The 23798-nt window shown below is 38.9% G+C and overlaps 1 protein-coding gene across 1 annotated transcript in view; it reads right to left on the reverse strand.

The window, feature by feature from the left end:
• NRXN3 (neurexin 3) overlaps positions 1–23798 on the reverse strand; it is a 1550407-nt gene that overhangs the window by 1051855 nt on the left and 474754 nt on the right. The window contains exons 7-8 of the mRNA XM_070753995.1: positions 8706–9144; positions 6262–6645 (exon numbers count right to left, since the gene is read on the reverse strand). Coding sequence (XP_070610096.1) covers positions 6262–6645; positions 8706–9144 — 823 coding nt within the window. The remainder of the gene's footprint in view (positions 1–6261; positions 6646–8705; positions 9145–23798) is intronic.

Consider the following 23798-nt stretch of genomic DNA (forward strand, 5'->3'; position numbering starts at 1 on the left):
TGGCATGAATGCTCCTATAGCCCGGTGCTCTCCAGGAAATAAAAATAGAATAACAGAGTTGGAAGGGACCTTGGAGGTCTTCTAATTCAACCCTTTGTTCAGGCAGGAAACCCTACACAACTTCAGACAAATGGTTATCCAATATCTTCTTTAAAACTTTCAGTGTTGGAGCACCCACATCTCTGGAGACAAATTGTTCCACTGATTAATTGTTCTGTCAGGAAATTTCTCCTTAGCTCTTCTATCCTTGATAAGTTTCTACCCATTGCTTCTTGTCTTGCCCTCAGGTGCTTTGCAGAATGCTGCTGCGAGAGCAATTATGGGCTGCTCTAAGTATGCCCATATCACTCCAACACTCCGCAGTCTGCATTGGTTGCCGATCAGTTTCCGGTCACAATTCAAAGTGTTGGTTATGACCTATAAAGCCCTTCATGGCACCGGACCAGAATATCTCCGGGACCGCCTTCTGCTGCACGAATCCCAGCGACCGGTTCGGTCCCACAGAGTTGGCCTTCTCCGGGTCCCGTCAACTAAACAATGTCGTCTGGCGGGACCCAGGGGAAGAGCCTTCTCTGTGGCGGCTCCGACCCTCTGGAACCAGCTCCCCCCTGAGATTAGGATTGCCCCCACCCTCCTTGCCTTTCGCAAACTTCTTAAAACCCACCTCTGCCGTTAGGCATGGGGGAACTGAAACATCTCCCCCTTGCCCATGTTGTTTTGGTATTAGATTGATTGTATGCGTGTTTTGTTTATTTGTTTTAATACTCTGGGGTTGTTTTTTTATGAATTTTAGCTTAAAATTGTCATTGGATTGGTGGGTATTGGATTGTCATTATGTATTGTTTTTGTCTTGCTGTGAGCCGCCCCGAGTTTTCGGAGAGGGGCGGCGTATAAATCCAATAAATCTAATCTAATCTAATCTAATCTTGACGGCCTCTTCTTCATGGCAGTCTCTGAGATATTGGAACACTGATACCATGTCTACCCTAATTCTTCTTTTTATCAGACGAGATATACAGTGGTACCTCTACTGTACCATGTGGGTGGCAGCTTGCTTGATGCTGCAGCCAATTCCACTGAGATTGGCAGCACGCGGGGTGCAGAGGTTTCAGTCACTGCTTCCAACCCAGTTCTCTATGCTCAAGATAGCCACTGCTGCAGCTTCAGCCCCTACACACCGCCAAGAAGCCCCCTGCTCCTATGCCCTTCTGCCCAGCTGAAGCTGCAGCAGCGGCTATCTTGCAGTATCTGAAACCTCTGCGCCCCGAGTGCTGCCAATCCTGATGGAATCGGACAGAGCACCAAGCAAGCTGCCACCCACCGAGCTTGCATCCCCCGGCCCCCACTTGCCTGCAGCAGGCTTACTATGGCTGTGAGTCAGTGGGGGCCAGGGGGCACAAACCAGGCAGGTGGCAACTTGCCTGGTATTGAGGCTGATTCCACTGGGATTGATGGGGCACAGAGGTTTCAGCCGCCGTTCCCGATCTGGCTTTCTATGCCAAGATAGCCACAGCTAGCTATTATACAATAATCTTTTAACTCTCTGGCAAAAGCCAGGAAATCAGAAGACCAGTAAAGATGAATTGACCAGAAGAAAAAAGAAATCTTGGAGACCTCATGTTCCCATCATTTGAACCCTTAATCCTGAACTTAGGTCATAATTAGTTGGTAATATGAGTAGCTGGAAATACTATAAAATATACTGAACTCTGCAATTACCATTGGCCTTTGAATTGATAATAAACATCTTTAAGATATGAAAGGATTGTTCATTTAACAAAATTATTCCCAGATGATCTATAGTTTGGAGATGCATGCTCAAAATATGTAACTTGCATGTTCCTAAAGAGATCATTATCTATTTTTTGCTACAGCCAGTAATTAAAGGAGTTCATCCTTTTAGCCATAAGATACAAAGCAAGAGCTATAGAATTCATTCCATGCAATAAATAATTTTGTAACACATCTTATTGCTCTGTAATTTTATAGCTTCTCAGTTTATTGGATACATAATTGGCAGATGTGTGTCCTCATTAAAGAGCTTTTAAGAGATGCTGCAGTAAAGGTACTTGGCAGACAATAAAATGGAAACTAAAGACCTTTGTTTACTATCACATAACCAAAAACAGATGCATTGCCCTTTATAAGCAGCACTAAGCAAAGAAGATAATGAAGAACAGTGCCAAGGTTAAGCAAGGAGGAAAAGGAGAGTAACAGGGATGGGAATACAGATATTGCTGAACTAAGATTCTATGTTTCTTCTTCATGAGGCATTAGGTAGGAAATGTAATCTAGGTATATCTGGAGAAAGATAGATCCCCACCCCACAATAGAGACTAAAAGGCATTAGGTATATAACTACTAGTAGTAGTACTACTAATAGTACTTTTACTACTATTTTAAAATTTCTTGTACAAATCCAGTGCACCAAATAGACTAAAGAATTAGCTGGTAAACTGTAAGTGTGGAGATTCAATGGTTATTCTGTGGCAGCAAAATAGCACCTGGTAGAAATTTATGCCCCAGTAATGTTGGTAATCTTCAAGGTAAAATCAGATTCTTTCCAGAGATCTTTAAACTTGGCAACTTTAGGACTTGTGGACCTCTCCAGCTATATTGGCTGGAGAATTCTGGGAGCTGAAATCCACAAGTCTTAAAGTTGCCAGGTTTGAGGACCCCTATTTATTCTGATGAATTATTAAAGACCCAATAACTTTATATATTGGTCAACTGATAGTTACATTGGTATTACTGTAATACTGCCATATGTTTACTTAACTAGAAGCATATTGGATTACTCAAAAGATGGGCAACTGGTCTAAAAAAGCCATGTTATAGGATGATCTAGAGAGACAACAAATTGAAACGTTTAGGTCACACCATAACTAGAAGCTTTAAAAGAAATTATTCTGCACTTGCTATTTTGGCTGAAAGTGCTGTCCTACTTGATTACCTGCCATGTCCCATCTGCATGGTTCAAATTCCTCCTCAGAAAGGAGAAGAAAGCATCACATTGGTGTCAGTACAGTTTGGAATTATTTCAACACAAAATATGTTCAGTACTGGAACTGTAATGAATTCTAAAGGACATTTGGGAATTTTCCTAGTAACCTCACTGGCAGTTCTACCTAATTCCACTTTTGAGAGTTAGAGTTGGAAGATAACCAGAGGGCAGGATGAGATTGTCCCTGATCAGCTTTTGTCAGCCAAACCAGAAGAGCTCTAGAAGACGAATTATCAGAAAATACAGTATGTTTTGATGTCTGTTGGAGGAAGATCAAAAGTGATTTTGACCAAGCAATCATTTGGATGACAGACAAGGACAAGAAAGTTCTATTCTGCTCTTCTTAACCAGACAGCACAAACACCAGAAATCAAGAAGCCAGTCTGATGAACAAGGGATGCCATAGGGTTGTGTCCTCTTACCCCTGCTTTTTAAGAGTTACTTGAAATTGCTATAAGAGATGATCCTTTGGTGAGGGCAGGCCAGCCAAGAGTTGATGTGGAAAAACCTTAACCGGAATGACATCAATATATAAGGGGTCAAATCTTTAGGTGGTGATATTGTTAGAGGGGTGGGTGGGGTTTGGGGGGGGTGTTTAGAATTAAACAAGAGATTGAACAAGGACAATTTTATTATAAAATAGGCCTCAAAATAAATATTTATTTATAATACCAAAGTTTCAGCTTGTTTTTCTTATTCCTAGGGTCTAGTCTTACTTTCTGCTTACTCGTTTTAGATTGCTCTGTTCAATCTAGTTCAACTTTATTTACAGGTTTACAATTTATCTACTTATTATGGTTCTGTATATACCCGCCTCTCCAGGGAGAGAGAACTGTCATTTTCTTTGTCCTGAAATGTTCCTCTTACAAACCTGAATGTAAAAAAACAGAGTGAAGTTAAATTCTGCCTAAGAGGAGGAGTTGGTCTGGAAATAGTTTGACTCCCTGCTTCACTCATAACTCTTGATAGTCCAGGACATGGGTGTTAAAATAGTATGTGGGAATGACCTTGGGAGACAGGGCAAAAAGAAGCAGCCAAGGGAACAGTCAGATAAAAAGCAGCTTAGTCCACAGCAAGAACATGGGCAGGGCAAACAGCTCAAAAGCCCCCACCCTAATTTTGTGGGCTATAAAAAAGAAGAGAGGGAGAAAATTACTGTACTTTCAGACTTGCAAGATTGATGTCAGTGTTGCAAGGTAAACCAGACAGCAAACACAGCCAGATGAGCTAATTGTATTTTATCGTCAAGCTACATAAACAGAATCTTAAAAATGAGAACCCAAGAAATGTAATATGGAAATAACTTCACCAAACTATGAACAAGTTTTAATGCCTTTGTCATCCCTTCTCTCCTCATTCAAATTCCTTTCACTCACTCATTATTCTTCAATGAATTTCACCCTTTTAATCTTCCAGACACAATTTTCCATGCTAAAATATCATTTTGCTTTTTCATTAGACCTCCTTCAGTAATGCTTTTCCCCCCCTCAATGGATACAGGTTGATGGCAGACTTTAGTAGGCCTTTAGCATGATAGCGCTAATGATCCCACGTTAGATCAGAATTTGAGTACATACCCCTACCACTCAGAAATGAGTGATCTCCTAGGCTGCCATTATGCCCTGTAGCTATTGGTGAATCATATTGGTATATTTCATATAGCACTAAATTGAACAAAAGTTGAGCCACCCCAACAATAAGCTTCACTCTCTGCTAGTTGGTTGGCATACTATTGTCAGTCTCTCAAAATGTCAAGATGGTATTGTATAAAAAAGTGTTGGATTCAAAGGAACCTAGTATTATCTTGACAGTTACCTAGAAACATGGTCGTCTAATTTAAAAATAGTTGGGATGGTTTGGAACAGAAGTGGCAACAGAAATTGCAACAGTGCCACAAATAGAATAATTTATTTATAATAAGTTTAATTTCACCGGAACAGCAAGATTGGTTATAGGCCATTTTGAGTATCTAGCAGATAACCTATAATGCTGGCCTTGAATTAACATCGTCATTTCAAAGAAACCAGATGTAGATGATATATCAACTACTCCATACATTCAGTAAAGAAAATGGCTCTGAATATTATACACTTAAAGAAGCAACAGAGAGGTACTACAAAGCAACAACACAGGCCTGGAAAAAGATATGGTTACTTTCTTGTTTCAAAAGATGCTTTCAAAGGACCACTTTTGAAAGATTTGCATAGAAATTAAAAAACAGACATTATTTCATACTTTGATGATACAGTGAACGGAATATTTACTACTCAGAATTTAGCTTTATACTTCAAAATATATTTGTGTATTTGTTTTTGTTTTATTTTATTATTATTTTGTTTATTGTTTTTACTTTAATGTAAGAATTCTGCTAAAACAAACTTGGAGCCTAATGACAGTTCAATCTGCTCTTTAATTAATCTACTGCATAGCTCCCAGCGACTGATAAGGGCCCACAGGGTTAACCTTTTCTGGGTCCCATCAGCTAAACAGTGTCAGTTGGTGGGCCTGTGGGGAGGGGTCTTCTCTGTGGTTGCTCCGCCTCTTTTGAACCAGCTACCTCCTGAGATCCAAACTGCCCCCTCCCTACTAGCTTTCCGAAAAGCCATAAAAACCTGGCTTTTTGGCAGACCTGGGGGTCATTGAACATATGGCACACTATCAAGATCTGACCAGAAAAGATAAGCATGGGGGTTTTTTTTAGCTGTTTTGGTTGTTCATCATGGGTTTTAATTGTTTTGTCCTGTATTTTATAGGGTTTTATGTTGTATATTATGTCTATTTGGTTGTGAGCCACCCAGAGTCCTCTGGGAGTAGGGCAGGATATAAGCAGATAGACAGGTAGACAGACAGATGGATGGTTGGATGGATGGATTGAGAGATGGATGGAGATATATATATATATATATATATATATATATATATATATATATATATATATATATATGACAGAGAGATAGATGAGAGAGAGAGAGAGAGAGAGAGAGAGAGAGAGACGAGTTGAAGCTTACAGGAAGGAACCTTCACAGGAAGGAATGAAGGCTAAACTCCTCAAGTTACTGAATGCCGAAAATGGCCAGATTCAGAGAAGAAGCCTTTTGATTAAAAACTCTTTCCCTGATAACCCTGTGATTAGAGAATAAGGACAGGGACAGCCAAAGGCCCAAAGGCTGTAAAACACCCATAGTATCAAGAAATTAAAATGGCACCCAAACAACATTCAACTCTGGCTAAAATTTCTTTCTGAATTCTGAACTTACCCCGTTCACATGTTCTTCCCCAGTAGCCGGTGCCTGTGCAGTCGCATATGAAGCGGTTCCAGCCATCCTTGCAGACAGCATTGTTTTTACAGGGATAGCTATCACATTGTTTGGTGTTGACCCTAATGCAGGAAGACTTGACACCAGCTGCATTCTGCTGCTCTGCCAATTGTCGGATGTTCTTGCTCCGGCCATCAATGAAGAGGTCTCGGATACAGCCCACATAACCATAGTTCAACATAGCTGTCCACAGCTCAGTAGGAAGGACAAGGCCAGCCCGATTTTCGGGCAGTCCTCCCAGGTACATGTCTCCTTCCAGATCCAAGATCTCACTCTCTCCACTTGCAGTGAAAGGAGTCCGTCTGCTGTTCACTGAAATGGTGCCTGGAAGGAAGGAAAGACGGTCAAGCAAGAGTCCAAGAGATAAAGCGAATCACTTTCCTATGTAGTTTGAATTCTGACGAAGGGTAAGAAACTTAGTATAGAAGATCAAGAACTCCTCCTTAAACAAATGGCAGAGAACATTTGACCTCAAACATGTTACTGCCTTCTAGCAGAACTGTCAAGATTGTACAGTCACTATCTTGCTAAAGTAGAATCTCTATGAAGTATAACAAATCTATTGCCTTGTGATGATATCAGTACAGTGTTCCCTCAATTTTCGCAGGTTCGAACTTCGGGAAAAGTCTATACCACGGTTTTTCAAAAATATTAATTAAAAAAATACTTTGCTGTTTTTTCCCCTATACCATGGTTTTTCCCGCCCGATGACGTCATATGTCATCGCTAAATTTTCGTCTGCCTTTAATAAATATTTTTTTATAAACTTTAATAAATAAACATGGTGAGTAAAGTGTTAAGGGAAGGCTTGTGATACTGTCCATAGCCAAAAATAGTGTATTCCGCATCTCTACTTTGCGGAAATTCAACTTTCACGGGTGGTCTCGGAACGCATCCCCAGCGAAAGTCGAGGGAACAGCGTACTTCCAAAGGCTATTTCTATACATAGTTTTGAAAGCTATTGCTGGTAGTTCTCATTTAGCAACTTCCTCATTTAGCAACTGTTAGTACATGGTACATATTGTTATTTGGGATTGCCATGTATGTTAAACTGTGTATTGTAATTTATACATTTACAGTTGTAATGTCACTTTAAGGACTTTGACTGGCTAGTGATAAGAGAGCGCCAGTACTCTCTCCTGTCGATGATGTTGGATTGCTCATTCACCTTTTGCCTTTACCTTGAGGGGGAGTGTATTTTTGCTTCGTGCTTGCTATGTGCGGTTTGTAGATTATTTTGCTTAGTGCTTGCTATGTGCGGTTTGTTGGTTATTTCTTCTTTATGTATATATGTAAATAGTACTTATTCAGCATACCAAGTCTGTGTCATTATTGGCTGCATCACACATCAACACTCTTCCTTAATCTCTGCTCAGCGTATGTCGAAGGTCAAGTAGCCTAGCTGCACCAAGACATACCAACAGCAACTATTCACAATGGGTGGTGAAAAAGTTACTTTAAAAAATAATTTACTTCCTCACTCCCCATCCATCCATCCATCCATCCATCTATCCATCTATTCATCTTTACTTTCTTCTGTGTAGGTACAACATGTGAGAAATACTGGTTTTACCAGTATTTCTGGTAAGTGAAAAGAACTTTCTTTCTTCACAATAAGAAAAATATTTTGGAGCTCCTAAAAAATGCTAATCCCTGCTGCTGAAAATCAGCCTCAGTGTGACTCTTGAATCACAGATTAGCCAGAAATGAAGTGAGCAGACAGCATAGTGTGGAATCACATGGACCCAAAGACAAGCCAAGAATTATGCAAACACTGTGTTTGAAAGAAGCGTTGTTTTCCGAACGCCATCACTCTACTAAACAAATAATTCCCTCAACACTGTCAGACTTTCTACTAAATCTGCACTTCTATTCTACTAGTTTTTCTCATCATTCCTATCACCCATTTCCTCCCATGTTGACAGTATGACTGTAACTTGTTGCTTATATCCTACGATTTTTATTAATATTGCTTCTTCATTGCTTATTTGACCCCTATGACAATCATTAAGTGTCGTACCACATGATTCTTGACAAATGTATATTTTATTTTATGTACGCTGAGAGCATATGCACCAAGACAAATTCCTTGTGTGTTCAATCACACTTGGCCAATAAAATTCTATTCTATTCTATTCTATTCTATTCTATTCTAAGAACACAAGTTGAATTCTATGCTGGACCACCTTTACTTTTATTTGTAACATTTGTGATACTATTACAGTATTTCAGCTCAAAACCATCACCTTTGCTAAACCTGCAATATGCAATCCCAGACAATTGCCATGGTCAAGCAATTCATTTGATTCCATTGTTTCACAGTTTACAAGACTTTCTATTAGATAAATTAATATATTAACACTTCTCAAGGATTTGGTGCATACCTGATCTACCATCTCTCTGTATATCAACATGATACCATTCTCCGTCATTGGCTTTCCTCTGAGTTGCCTTTACTTTGACAGTTCCAGAGCCCATATCAAGAAGAAGGTAGAGATTTCCATCCAGGAGTTCTACTGCAAAGAAATCCACTTTGGTGTTCTTCTGGCTTCTGGAATCTTTCCTCTCCTGGGGTTTACCATGAGTAAAAAGAATAAGGCCATTGGGCTCTGTAGTGCGGAAGTCAAAAGAGATAGACCCCATTCTCTTGGTGTTCCACTTAGGCAGACTAATATAAGCCTCAGGATTTTCAAAATTGATTGGATCCAATGTGGCCACATTCTCACATGTAAATTTCACCTCCCCGTAGATTTTCATTTTTGTGTCACCAATCCTTGCCAAACGAGATAACTCCAGACGAATATCATTATTCTTATAAACAACCTACCAGAGAAAAGGAAACGAATTGTACATCATTCATTTAAAAAATCCATATTTTAGAAAGATACATCTAAAATGTATCTTGGAATATGACTGAATAGGACTTTCAGTTAGACTTTAATACTCATAGGAAATGCTATAAGCCATGGTTAATTCTAAGTTTTTGAATGACTTTGAAAATACACCAGTAAGGTGTTCTGTCTAAGCTAGGAAGCTCCAGAAAATATGTTCACACACAAAAGACCAGCCAAGAAAAATATAAGATGAACATACATTAATAAAAAATAGTTCAAAACATTGCCGAGTTAAAAGTGAAAGGAATTTCTTCAGAAATTGGGCAGCGGTCCTTGGCTAATATGTTTTCCAGTCCGGATTCCAACAGCTCATTAAAAATCTCTAATAAGCGTCTATTAATCATTATAACTCACAGCACATTGGCAGAAGTCATGGAATAACAGTATATGTATTTTTAAAACAGTCAGGAAACAAATTGGATCTCTACAGCATGACATGTCACCATAAAATGTTATCCACCACACTAATTTTTCATGAGACTCTCCCTTATATAGGCACAAGGCATGGCCAAGTGTTCTATAGAGCTATTCACACACAAACCTATTCCTTCTCAAATAATCCTATCTGGACATAATTCTGTGCACCCTTGTGTCTATAAGTGGCTCATCATCCTCTCCTGAGTCACTCGATAACACCTCTGGGAGTACCACACTTTCTGGTTGGCTTTCCCTCTCTAACTCCTCATTCTCTTCACTCTCGGATTTGGGTGCCAAGTACCAATACGCATCCATGTCTCGATCTTCAAAATCCGTGATTAGCTAAGCAGGACATGGACCAGCTACAATATAAGGAGTCACAGGTCTCTATGTTAGACCACCTTCTACTCACCATTCTTTTTCCTCTTTCAGGGCTCAGTTCATGGCATCACACAGAACTAAGGCCCAAAGAAATTTATTTTTCTCCTTCTTTTATTAGTACCTCCATGCTCAGAACAAAGACTAGGGAGTATAAACGAAGAAGAAACTCTTGAGTTGAAAATTCTCAATCTTTACAAAGGTACCACCTGGTAAAGCAGAGGCCTTCTACAAGGAGTACAATCCTCAGCTTTGGTTATGACCTTCCACAATTCCATCAAAAGGCTCTGGCTAATATAGGATAAATACTCTGTACTTAATATTATGCACAGAAAAATGGCATGTTTATCACTATTCACTATCAGTTTTGAATCTTGTGCAGTGAAAAGGGCAACATACAGTAAGTTATCATAAACTCTTCAATTTTATTTTATATTGTTAAAGGTTGTTCAATTATATATTTTGCAAACAGTTTCTCCTGCTTTGATTAAGACCAGATATAGCAATAACCTGAGATACAATTTTTTTAAATGTCTAAATATCTGAAATATAAGAGCTATGAAAGTTATGACATTTGCCAAGTTTCTGAATTTTGATCACATGACCATGGGGATGTTGCAACAATGGCTGTATTTAAAAATGGTCATAAGTCACTTTTTTCAGTGCCGTTGCTACTTTGAACTGTCATTAAGCAAACTGTTGTGAGTTAAGTACTACCTGTATTTATCCAGAAGCAAGTTTCATATATTCAGTAGAAGCAATTCCAAAAGTAGATGTGCATAGGAAAAACTTAAGAATGGTGGTATTGGTAGGAAATTATGCCTCACTGAAACAACATTTCGGCTAAACACCCAAACTTCATCCTGCCACATGTTCAGAAAAGCAGATGGCTAATGTTTTTTCCAGTCATAGGCAATGCTGAGTAGAAGAGGAAAGAACTTAGGAAGATATCAATCAATGAACCTTAGAATACCTTGAGCTGAACTGTATATGAGCAGCAACATTGATTGACCCAGTTCCTGGAGTGCGGCAGAGCTAAGCTGCAAGCCAAGTGCTTCCTAGAACACTCTCCATCCTTTCTGCCCCAGGCATATAAGGAAAGCACATTGGCGCAATCATTAGGAAGAATCCTGTAAGTACCTTTCAGAACCTAATGATGATATATAGGCCCATGATGGTGAGCCTATGGTGCGCATGCCACAGGTGACATGCAGAGCCCTCACTGCGGGCACGTGAGCCATCACTCAGTTCAACTCCACCACGCATACACACACGCCTCCCACCCAACAGCTGATTTTTTTGGTATCTGCCATGCATGCACGGAGGGCGGAGGGCATGTGGGTGATGTATGCGCATAAACAAATGGGGGCAGGGGTTACATGTGCATATGTGGGGGAAGGGGGAGAATGTGCCCCCCCTGTGGCCATTGTCAGGCTGAAGCCATCATTTTGAATTAGAGACTTTGGCCTGCCACAAGTAGAATAGTACTGTGGGAACTGGGGAGTGGTGGCTGCATGAGAGGGAAAGAGCACAACAAATTATTTCCAGAGATTCAAGGTCATCCTTTGTCCAGCACCAGCCGGAAGTATGGGGAAGCATCAGGGATGTTGAAAGAACCAGAGTGGTCCATGTGATGAATTTGTGAGTGTGGGGACGAGGGATGAACCTTAACCTGGTTCATCCCTCATCTCCACACTCACAAGTGGTTGACTACAATTTGTGTGCGGGGGAACAAGGGGGGTGTACATACATGTGCATTGAGTGGGAGAGCATGTGGCATGCACGCATGTGTGTGGGGAGCACGGGGATCATGTGCACATGTGCAGGGGGAACACAGGGGTCACACACACATGCATGAGTGCAGGGCCTTCAAGGGGGGGGTTCATATGTGCCTTGCATTATGGGTTGCATTATGCCAGCATGCATACTGTTGTGCATGCACACACTTCCAACACCCAAGGAAAAGGTTAGCCATCACTGGTATAGGCACATTCTATGTAACCATCACATCTTTTGTAATGGCAGCAAGTTATGGATTTTTATCTACTGTCAACAACAGGTCTAGTTAATGCTTGGAAGGAGACCCATTGGAAGGGCTATCGGCTAGATTGGAAATTTGAAAATACGTCGCGGAAAATGACAGCAGCAAACCACTGATAAGAAAAGCACACTGATGTAGTTGCCAGGATTAAATTGACTGGCTATTCCTCAGACTTTGCTAGGACACGTTGTGCCAGTCCACAGTGTCTTCCCCAATTGTACTAAAGACAAAATGGTTGCATTAGGAATAAACACAAGCTTTGCTTTGCAGACTTTATCTTCATTCATTAATGTCACTACTTCATTCCTAATGCAACCTCCTTATCTTTTGTATAATTGGACAGGAACTGTACGCTGGCACATTTAGGCACAACATGTCCTGTAAGAATCTGAGCAATAGCCAATCAATCTGAGATGAATAGCTCAATTCAGTCACAGAAGAGGTTTATACTGAATTCATGAGACCCAAAACCTTTGAAATGTGCAGAGATTCACAATTTCAGCTAACAGTTCTGAATAACAGGCAAAGGAAACCCTATTTTATTTAATAGGTTTTCCTCTCATAGAAGCTCACTGAGTCCCATTGAATGGAATAGTTACTAAAGTCTCACAAATAACTATGGAAAATGAGCTGTGTACATAATTGTTAGAGTATTTGTGACTGGGATAGCCAATGTTAACAAGGTTAGCCAATGAATAGGCATAGCAACTAAGTCAGCCAATGGGAGGTTGAACACTTCTGAGTCTGTGCAGAGAATCAAAACTTAAACTTAAGCTTAAGGCTGGGTGTGGCTCCAATCCTCTCTGTTTTCTGTCCACTCTGCACTCTCCACTCTGAACTCTGCTGAAATGAAACTAACTGTTCTCTGTTGCCTGTAACTGCTTGAAGAAGAACTTTGCTAATAATATTGTAAATTCATCTGTTACTATGTTTATAAAGAAGTTAATGAGTCCGGCCGAATCAATAATCTATGTGTGCTTCTGGTTTTGATGTTTCCAATAGATTGTAATAATAATGCCTCCTTCCAAATTTCTCACTAGTCTAAAAAATGTATTCAACAACATGATTCTTTCTACCCCATGGCTTTAAAAAAAAAAAAATCCCCCTACCATATTTTTCTGTGTATAAGACACACCTTAGTTTTGGGGGAAGAAAATAGGGAGGGGGGAATCTGCTTAACAGATATTCATCTAGCTAGCATCCTTAGTCTGGTCAGCTTCAGCACAATATTTTATCCCCTGGTTATGACTTTTAAAAAACCCTTATTTGCAGAGAGTAACAAAAAAAGAGTTTGCAAGCCGGTAAGAGCTGGGAACATAGTTAGCACCTGGTTAGGGCTGAAACTTTTTCAGAGCAAGTAGAGCAATGAAAATAGCCTGCAAAGACTTAGGACTGGAAAAACATTCTTTGCAGAGAGTAACAATGAAAGACCCTGCAAAGTAAGAGCTGAGAAGATCGTTAGCATCTAATTAGGGGTGAAAAAAAACTTCAACCCCCCCCCCCCACACACACACACACTCAGAGTATAAGACACACCCAAATTTTCAGCCTTTTTAGGGAGGAAAAGGGTGCGTCTTATACTTGGAAAAGTATGGTAATCACCATATAAACAGCAGTAGCATGAACAACGTTTTAGCCTTAGACCAGCAATTTCTTTATCTGTAATCAGTTGAGAAAGTGGAAGGTATCGTATCTGGCTGTAGCCACTGGATGTTTCACTTCACATCTAATAAAATTAAATACAAAACATCGCTCCTATGGGTGTGCTGACTGATGGCCATGTTTCCTTGGGTCGCAATCAAATGCAGCTTTACAGCATTCCACTAGATGTCCCCATTGTCTTGTAATGTGCCCTCCAAGAGCAGTTCCCCATCAAAGGTATATTATATGATAGGTAAAGTTTAAGGCCTGTGCATGTGTATTCATTTCTGTTTACACACACAGTTAAAGGTTTACAGTTCCTTGGAGGGAATCTGCCTCCATTGCCCAGTAGTGTCAGTTACTCTTTCTCTTAAGTTCAATCTACACTTCTGCCCAGGAGGAAAATATAAGACCAGCAAAGTCTGCTTTTCTTTGTTTTTCCATACAGGAAGAGAAAAAAGATTAACAAGCACTCAGAATAGAGGTACAGTATCAGTATCATTTTTATTTTCACTTAACAATTGATTCAGCTTTCAGGATATCAGTTTTTATAATGCTGATCATCCACTACTTTGTGGTGTCTGTCTTAATGAAAATGTTCCTGCATGTCTTATTGCTCTGACGCTAACCTAAACTGATGGGCAATTAGAGCAGAAGATCAATTATCTGTACCTTGCTTATCTAAATGTCTTGGTTGATTCACTGTGTACACTGGTTGTATATATGCAAGTCACTGCATTCCTTTGCAAATATCACTCCCATTTATCCAAATGTCTAAATTAATTGAAGATTTTTAACGTTCCCCGATTCTCCTGTTAAGACAAATCAAGTTTTAGTGAGCATCAGGAGATCTATTCCCAATAATCAAATTACCTAATGTGAAGTGACGGGAAATCTCTTTCATATAGAAACAGAAGGGAAATTGTTTATCTTCTAATGTAAATGTTCAGATAAAAATGGTTTAGCTTTGATTAGAAAAGTATAGCATTGGGTTTTATTTATTCTATGATTTATAGTAACATCAGCTTCCGACTATGGGAAATGATATGAAAACAATATGAAAAATATAAAATATATACCCACGTCGATAATTCTTTAGAATATGCATCTATGAAGCCTGTAGTGCTCACAACAATCACCACACTAACCATTTGTCCAGAATGGTATAAGATCTCCTGCTCAAGCTGGGGATTGGACTAGAAGACCTTGAAGGCCCCCTCCAGCCTTGTTATAGTACATTCACTACAGGTACAGCACACCTAAATGGGGGAGTGAGGAAAGTGCTGCTGGTTCTGCCATAAAACCAGAATCTCCAGTTTAGGATAATTTGAGAGGACTAGAAATCTATGTTAGGTCAGGGGATGCATTGATACTGGCAAACTTTCAAGTATGTCATCCGTAATATAATTGACTCTGGATGTGCTTATAAATAACTGTGATGTATTCTACTCCATCAGGAAAATAATTTATTAAATCCAAATATAGATGGAACTTCTAGAAAATATAGTCCAATAAAAACTGGAGGGCACCATGTTGAGGAAGGGTCAAGATTTTGCAACTCTAGAAAGTGCAGAGAAGAGCAACAAAGATGATTGGACTGGAGGCTAAAACATATGAGCAACAGTTGCTGTAATTGGATATGTCTAGTTTAATGAAAAGAAGAACTAGGAAAGACATGATAACTGTGTTCCAATATCTCAGCAGTTGCCACAAAGGGGAGGAAGTCAAACCATTCTCCAAAGCACCTGAGGGAAGACAAGAAGTAATGGGTGGAAACTAATCAAGGAGAGAAGCAGCCAAGAACTAAGGAGAAATTTTCTGATAGTTAGAACAATTAACCAGTGGGGCAACTTTCCTCCAGCAGTTGTAAATTCTCCAACAGTGAAAGTTGAGATCATATTATAAATAACTGCATTCTCTTTGCTGATGTTAAACTATTCAACACCACAAACTATACTTCTACCCTTCAAAAAAGACTTAGATCATGTGTCACAATGGTCTGATAACTGGCAACTTCAAATCTCAACCAACAAATGTTCTGTCTTACATATTGGCAAAAAGAATCCGAACACAAAATGCAAACTTGGGGAACACAACCTTGTAGACGACCCTCACCCTGTTAAGGACCTTGGAGTGCTCTTATATAATGACCTAAGTGCCAGAGCCCTTGCAACAACACTGACAAAAAGTCACTAAGACTTGTTAACCTAATCTTGTGTAGCTTCTTCCCTAGCAATATTTCACTGCTAACCAGAGCATACAAAACAATTGCCAGACCTATCCTCGAATACAGCTCACCTGTCTGAAACCCACACTGCATATTGCCCATTAATACAATTGAGAGACTCCAGAAATATTTCACAAGAAGAGTCCTCCAACTCCTCTGCTCGCAACCAAATACCTTATTTCACCAGAGGTGAAATTAACTTAGAACTATATCGCCTTTGATATGATCTAAACATAGTTCATAGAATCATCTGCCACAATGTCCTACCTATCAATGAATACTTCAGCTTCAACCGCAACACATGCACACACAATAGATTCAAACTTAATGTAAACCGCTCAAAACTCAACTGCAGAAAATACAACTTCACTAACAGATTGATCAATGCCTAAAATGCACTACCTGACTCTGTGGTTTCTTCCCCAAACCCCAAAAACTTTAACCTTAGACTGTCTACAGACGACCACCACATTTATAAGAGGCCTAAAAGAGGCATGCATAGCATCCCCGAGTCTCCGGAGAGGGGCGGCATACAAATCCAATTAATCATCATCATCATCATCATCATCATCATCATCCCTGCCTTACTGTCCTGTTGTCCAACCAATACCTACTTTGCTTTTGTTTATGTTTATACCATACCTGTTATCTTATACATGTTTTGATAAACAAACAAAACAAACAAAGTTTAAAAAAAGATATTGGACAACCACTTTTCTGAAATGGTATAGGCCAGGGTCTTCTGCCTGGGTAGAGGGTTGGACTGGAAAACTTCCAAGGGGCATTCCAACTCTGTTATTTTATTTTATGTCTTTCTAAAAATGATAGGAGTTCTTGGCCTTCAAAATAAGAATTCACAATGCAGTATTTTGATATGGTTCCTTCAATAACCAAATCCCTCTAAGATGAGAGAGTTGATATACAGTGTTCCCTTGATTTTCGCGGGTTCAAACTTCGCGGAATGTCTATACCACGGTTTTTCAAAAATATTAATTAAAAAATACTTTGCGGTTCCCCCCCTATACCACGGTTTTTCCCGCCCGATGACGTCATATGTCATTGCCAAACTTTCGTCTGCCTTTAAAAAACATTTTTTTAAATAAACTTTAATAAATAAACATTGTGAGTAATAATCTAAATGGTTGCTAAGGGAATGGGAAATTGTAATTTAGGGGTTTAAAGTGTTAAGGGAAGACTTGGGATACTTTTCACAGCCAAAAATAGTGTATTTACTTCCGCATCTCTACTTCGCGGAAATTCAACTTTCGCGGGCGGTCTCAGAACGCATCCCCCGCGGAAATCGAGGGAACACTGTACACTAAAAACAAACACATTCTGAACCAAAGAATTCCCTTGTAACTATCATATTGGAAGATGATATGAAATTAGCCAACAACCCCAGTTTTTTTTAAAAAAATAATAGATATATGAAGGAAGTGGAAAACCCTGAAACTATTGAACTAGTCCTATGATACATCTTGCCAGCATTCATAGGCAGTGATTAAAGACCAGTGCTTATGGTTGCTTTCAGGCAGTGATGCTGAACTTATGGCATGAGTGCCACATTTGGCACGTGGAGCCATATGTGCTGGCATGCAAGCCATTGTCCTAGCTCAGCTCCAACATGCATGTGTGTGCTGGCCAGCTGATCTTTGGCTCGCACAGAGGCTCCGGGATGGCATTTTTGGCTTCTAGAGGGCCTCCGTGGGGACGGGAAAGCTTCAGGGAAGCCTTTGGAACCTGGGGAGGGCGAAACATGAGCCTACTGGGCCCACCAGAAGTTGGGAAAAAGGCCATTTCCGGCCTCCAAGGGGTAGAGGAAGGAAGATGTATTCACCCTCCCCAGGCATTAAATTATGGGTGTAGGCACTCAAGCATGCATGATAGCACGCACCCACGATGTTTCGGCACCCAAGGAAAAAAAAGGTTCGACATCACTGCTTTAAGGTATCTGAAGGTCCATGAAACATCAGGTTTAAAGGTTACTATAGACATTGAAGATGAATTCTGCAAAATGAGATATTAAAACCATGTATTGAAAATGGGAGATCCATAGAACCCACGCTAAAAATTAAAGGTTTAATTAGATGAAACTTGCCAAATACAAAAGTCACCAAACAATAAAATCCTCCATAGAAGAATGACTTCTCAGCTTGATCTATCCTAAATCTAACACATAATTGCCCACCTAAAACTTTTTTATTTATTTATTTATTTTATTTTATTTATTTGTCATACAAATATAGTATTGTATTGTATGTTTAACATAAGTATAAAGTATATATAGAAAAGATAAAAAAGACATTAGGACAGAAACGCTAAGCACAAAGGTGCATTTATGCATGCCCGTTACAGACCTCTTAGAAAAGGGGAGAGGTCTATTTTAGATAATGTAAGGTTGAAGATTTTGGGATTGGGGGAAGAAACAACAGAGGCATTGACCACTCTAGTTTGGAGTGATTTACATTTAGTTTGTATTTATTGTGTGGTCTTGTGTTGTTCTTGTTAAAGGTGAAGTAGTCACTAACAGAGTACACTGTGATATATGATTTTATGAACAACAGTTAAATCAGTTCGTAGGTGGCATAGCTGTAAATTTTCTAAACATAGTAATTGAAGTCTGGAGGAGTAAGGTAATTTGTTGCGTGAGGAGGAGTGGAGGACTCTTCTTGTGAAGTATTTCTGGACTCCTTCAATTGTATTAATGTCTGTTATGCAGTGTGGATTCCATACAGGTGAGCTGTATTCAAGAATTGGTCTGACAAATGTTTTGTATGCTCTGGTTAGTAGATTGATGTTTCTAGAGAAGAAGCTACGTAGAATTAAGTTTGTGACCTGGTCTATTTGTTGGTGAATACAGATGTTTTAGCCTTCGGATGTCACCTTAAAAATTCCAGAAACTGTTTCAGTGGTACAATGGAAGTAGGCAGCAGTATTATTCTTATTTTCATAATTTTACTCTGCACATAGAGACCTCTTCAGCCTGACACTCTCTTTAAACACCACCACCTCTCCTTCAATGATTGCATATGATGTGTTCTTAAACTGGCCATGTTTGCTAAAGGAAGACGTATGTGGAACCAGGAGAAATCCTTTCGTTTCTTTGATTATTTAATATTTCTCATTATTTATCCAATAATTTTGAAGGTTATTTTATTTGCAGAAAATTCCCACAGGACAAAAACTGTTCTTTACATCTAAATCAATTTCCTAATAATTCAGTTCATTTCCTTCATTGGATTAAAGACAGAAGCAAATGTACTTTTAGTAGATGCTATGTTACTGTAAGGCTTGATGCTACCAGTATTGTAAGTATATATGGCAATCAACTAAATATTGAGTTTAAATATTGCTGCACAATAAACTCTCAGCTGGTTTTTCTTTCATTGGATTTCACTTACTTGAAGCAAGGGAATGAAATACAACATAATTCCAGAACAGTCATTTTCTTTAAACACGGGAAGTTCTTAACCAAATTTACCCAAACTGACTGAACTATTTTTGTGTCTCTATTCTACCACATAAGATGTAGGAGAAATATTGCTGAGCCATATTTATTTTTGCAAAGTAAAAGCAGGGGTAGGCTGCTCTCCGGGACGAGGTGGAACGCAGTGGGGTAACAAAAATGGAGCTCCAGCCCAGAGCACCCAATCTGTACTGAGAAATGAAAGAAAATGTAGGGGATCCTGTATAAGCCACGCCCACAGTGTGGTAGTAAAGATTTTGGTAGCTCTTCACTGAGTAAAAGTACAATTCACCAACCTGGATGAAATTAAAGAAATAGCTTATGAAACTTTATAGTTAGAACTTGGTCTTGCTTAACTTGATTACTGAAATTTACCCATGTGGAGGGAGGGTTATCGTGATACATCAAATCACATGCTAACTGACTTTGCTGGGTTTACACAGTAAGTTAAACACAGACAATAAAGTTTAAACTAATCAAATTTACTATGCTCTCTTTCAAGCTAAGATCTTGTGGGATTTCCAGATCCAGAAAGACAGACAGGTGGTGGCCAATCAACCAGACATTGTGGCAGTAGAAAAGGGCACAAAGACAGTGGTGTTAATAGACACCGCAATGCTAAGTAACAGCAACAGCAACCAGGAAGAAGGAGTATAAGAAACTGAAGAAATACCAGGAAAGTAAAAGCCAAAGTGGTTCCAATAGTGGAACACTCTGCCTTAGGACTGTGACTCCTAAATTGGGAGAATCTAATAGAAATATAATTAATAAATTTAATAATAATAATAATAATAATAATAATAATAATAATAATTTATTAGATTTGTATGCTGTCCATCTCCAAGGACTCAATTCAATTGAGATAAGTGCAGTTCACCCATAAAGGGGAGAGGGAAATTATTTTTAATATAAATAAAATATATAAATAAATAAATAAATAATTCAATTGATCCCAGGAATGACATCAGAGCTCTCTATTCAGAAAAGTGCAATGCACCCATAAAGGGGAGAAGGAAATTATTATTTTTAATATAATAAAATATATAAAAGTTTGCAATTGTGGAGTTAAAAAAACTATTACAAATTAATTAATTGTGTGTGTGTGTTTATATTTTGTGTGTGTGCGCGCGCGTGCACACACTACAATTTTACATTACTTGTTAAGCCTGTTTTTTAAAGGCTAAATATATACTTCCTCCTGCGCCACTTCAGATGTTGTTGAACTACTTCTGGCCTCTTTAGGAAATAAAATTTGTCTTATACAAATAGGGGGAGGAGAAATTATCAAAGCCATTAAAAGATGTAGACCACATTCACAAAAGAGACAAACTGACTCTATTCTACAACAAAAATCAAAAGAAAAGGAACAAAAGCTCTTCTGCAATAGAATGCCTATATATAAGTGTCTCAGTTGAGAGTAAAGTATGTTGTAGAATTCTCTTGCTATTATTGTAACTTTCTTTTTAAATGTTATTCCTTTGTAAGTTTTTTCATTGAGGGTTTTGTAAAGAATATAAAAATTAATATTAAAAAAAGACAACATGAAAAGCAATAGAAATAGCTTCCAATTTTCTGTGCAGCAAAATATAGGTGCAATTACAAAAATCACATTTTGTTCTATGGTTATAAAATAAAAGCTCCTTTTTCTATTATTTTTTTAATCATCAAAACATAAGATCATTTTATTCTGTTTCATGAAAAAGGTTTATAAGAGGTTTCCACTCAGCAATATAAGCATAAATGTTTTTTCACCTAATACACATTCCTCCTCCTATTTTCCCCACAATAACCACCCTCTGAGGTGAATTGAAAGAAACTGACTGGCCCAGATTTACCCAGGAGGTTTCCATGCCTAAACCAGGACTACAACTCATAATCTCCTGGTTTCTAGCTTGGATCAAACTGCTTTTTCTATCATTTTCATCAAACACTCCTCCATCGGGCCAGAATATCTCAGAGACCGCCTTCTGCCGCACGAATCCCAGTGACTGTTTAGGTCCCACAGAGTTGGCCTTCTCTGGGTCCCGTCAACTAAACAATGTCGTCAGGTGGGACCCAGGTGAAGAGCCTTCTCGGTGGCGGCCCCTACCCTCTGGAACCAGCTCCCCCTGGAGATTAGGTAAAAGAACTGAAATGGTGGTATCTCAGGGCAGGTGGGTGGAGAACGTAAGAACATAAGAAGAGCCATGCTGAATTGGGCCAAAGCCCATCAAGTCCAGCATTCTGTATCACATGGTGGCCCATCAATTGTACGTGGGGATCTTGAGCAGAAAGGGAAGGCAAAACCCTCCCTTTCCCTTGACCCCCAACAAATGGTACACAAGGGAATCCTGCCTGCCTCAACCAACATAGAGGCAGCGCTTGGACATCTGTTTCATGAAGGGAGCCTCATACTCCCTTCGTGACTAGCTCTCCTACAACCGACAGGCACGAGCAAACTGAGAGCATTTCACCCCTGGAGTTCCCTATTTGACTTGTCTGCCTAAATCACCTGACTGACTTTGTGATATTCAAGGAAAACATGGGGTAATTCTGGTGCAGACATTTGGCCGAAGTCTTAGTTGCTATTTGAATGAACATACAACAGAGACTTTGGATTTGATTATGCTCATGTGGCTTTTCTATTTTGATGGATCCTGGGCGAGCCCTTGATTCCCAGAGGAATTTTGGGAGATGAAGTGGCACAAACAATACCTTGGATGCTTCTAGGAGAAAGATGAAGAATAGTTTTGATCAGGTGCAGGAAAAACCCTGTGTTAAGGTCTATATTGCAGCAATAAGACCCACCTTTGTCGTCAGGCATGGGGGAACTGAGACATCTCCCCCGGGCATATACAATTTATGAATGGTATGTCTGTATGTAGGTTTGTTTAGAAAATGGGGTTTTTAAAATATTTTTAAACTGTAATTTAGATTTGTTGTAAATTGTTTCACTTTGTTGTGAGCCGCCCCAAGCCTGCGGAGAGGGGCGGCATACAAATCTAAATAATAAATAAATCAAATAAATAAATAATAAATAAGGGTAATGCAACTTACCTATTTTCTGCTTTTATTCCAATCCGATATGCCCCTCCCTTATTTTGAATAAGTCATCCTCTTCCAGTTGGTTTATTTTTTTCCCATTAATCATCCATAGATGAATGGCTTTATGAATTTATTAAATAAATAAAATTCCCAGATGGAGAAAAAGGAATATTTTTACTCCTATAGAAAATTCATAATGCCCATATTAGCTCATCAGTGCCCATTCCTATTTCTTTAGGTCCAATCCTAAATTATTGATAGAAAAACAGAAGTATAATCTCATTTCCATTGGATTCATTTTAACAGAAAAGGCCCTAAAACATTCACCTATTCACAAAAATGGAAACACGAGTACAATAGAAAGAATGTGAACTGCCCTTAACATAACTAAAAAACGGGTGACTCAATACTGTTTAAGCTATTTAGTAAAATATTTTCTATCGGTTTCTTTTTAGGATTTTCATTGAATAATGCTAGAAAATTACTGGGCAATACTCAGCACATTTCCAGTCAATTCCTACATCCAGATCAGACATGCCACTTGGTTTAGCTAACAAACATATAATTTGAAATTTATTGATTAAACAACAGCAAACTTCGGAAGAAAAGAAGTTAACTGACAAAATGGGATAACGTGTAGGAAAAACAGGGTGTGCATAAGATATATACCAAAGGCACACTTTACACTATCTATCTAATTATATCAAAAGGCAGAGGTTTTTTTGGAGTCACTGGAAATAATACGGTTAGCTTGAATAGATAAGGGAATGGTTTTTGGTTATTCCAGCTTTAATCCCTTTAAATCCATAAAAGTAGCAGAATAGCTATGGAAAATAGGACACCAGAGATCTTTTATCTATTCTATACAGGGGATACATAGCCAAGAAATAATATCCAGTTGGCACAAATGAAGAGTGCAATGATCCTAACAGAGAACATCCAGGCTGCAAGTGACACATTCCATTAATCCTTTGGTTTGCTTTGGAATGCATGAGCATAAAATGTGTGCTCACTTCCTATGAGGAACAATGCAACTGCACTCTTGAGTGTTAAGACGTATCAGACTACCCAGGAAACTGCTCTGAAAATGTGCAAATGGCAAAAGAAAAAAACCATATTACAAGCATTCTAACTATAGCAATTAGGAAATTACCTGATTTAAGTTTCTCCAAGAATTAACAATGTATTGGTGGGATATTTTATTTCTTCTCTGCTGGGAACACACTACCAACCTCCCTGAATGTTCAAGATAGAGTGAAGCACCAAAATATAAATTCAAAATGAAGCCAGCAAGGGGGGGGGGAGGTCAAAAACATCTGTTTAGTAATATCGCTGAGTATTTTCTTTATTTTTCTTGAAAGAGGAAAAGAAACTATAATCAGAAGCTTA

The sequence above is a fragment of the Erythrolamprus reginae genome, chromosome 1 (assembly GCF_031021105.1).
Source record: "Erythrolamprus reginae isolate rEryReg1 chromosome 1, rEryReg1.hap1, whole genome shotgun sequence".
In the NCBI taxonomy this organism is placed as follows: Eukaryota; Metazoa; Chordata; class Lepidosauria; order Squamata; family Dipsadidae; genus Erythrolamprus; species Erythrolamprus reginae.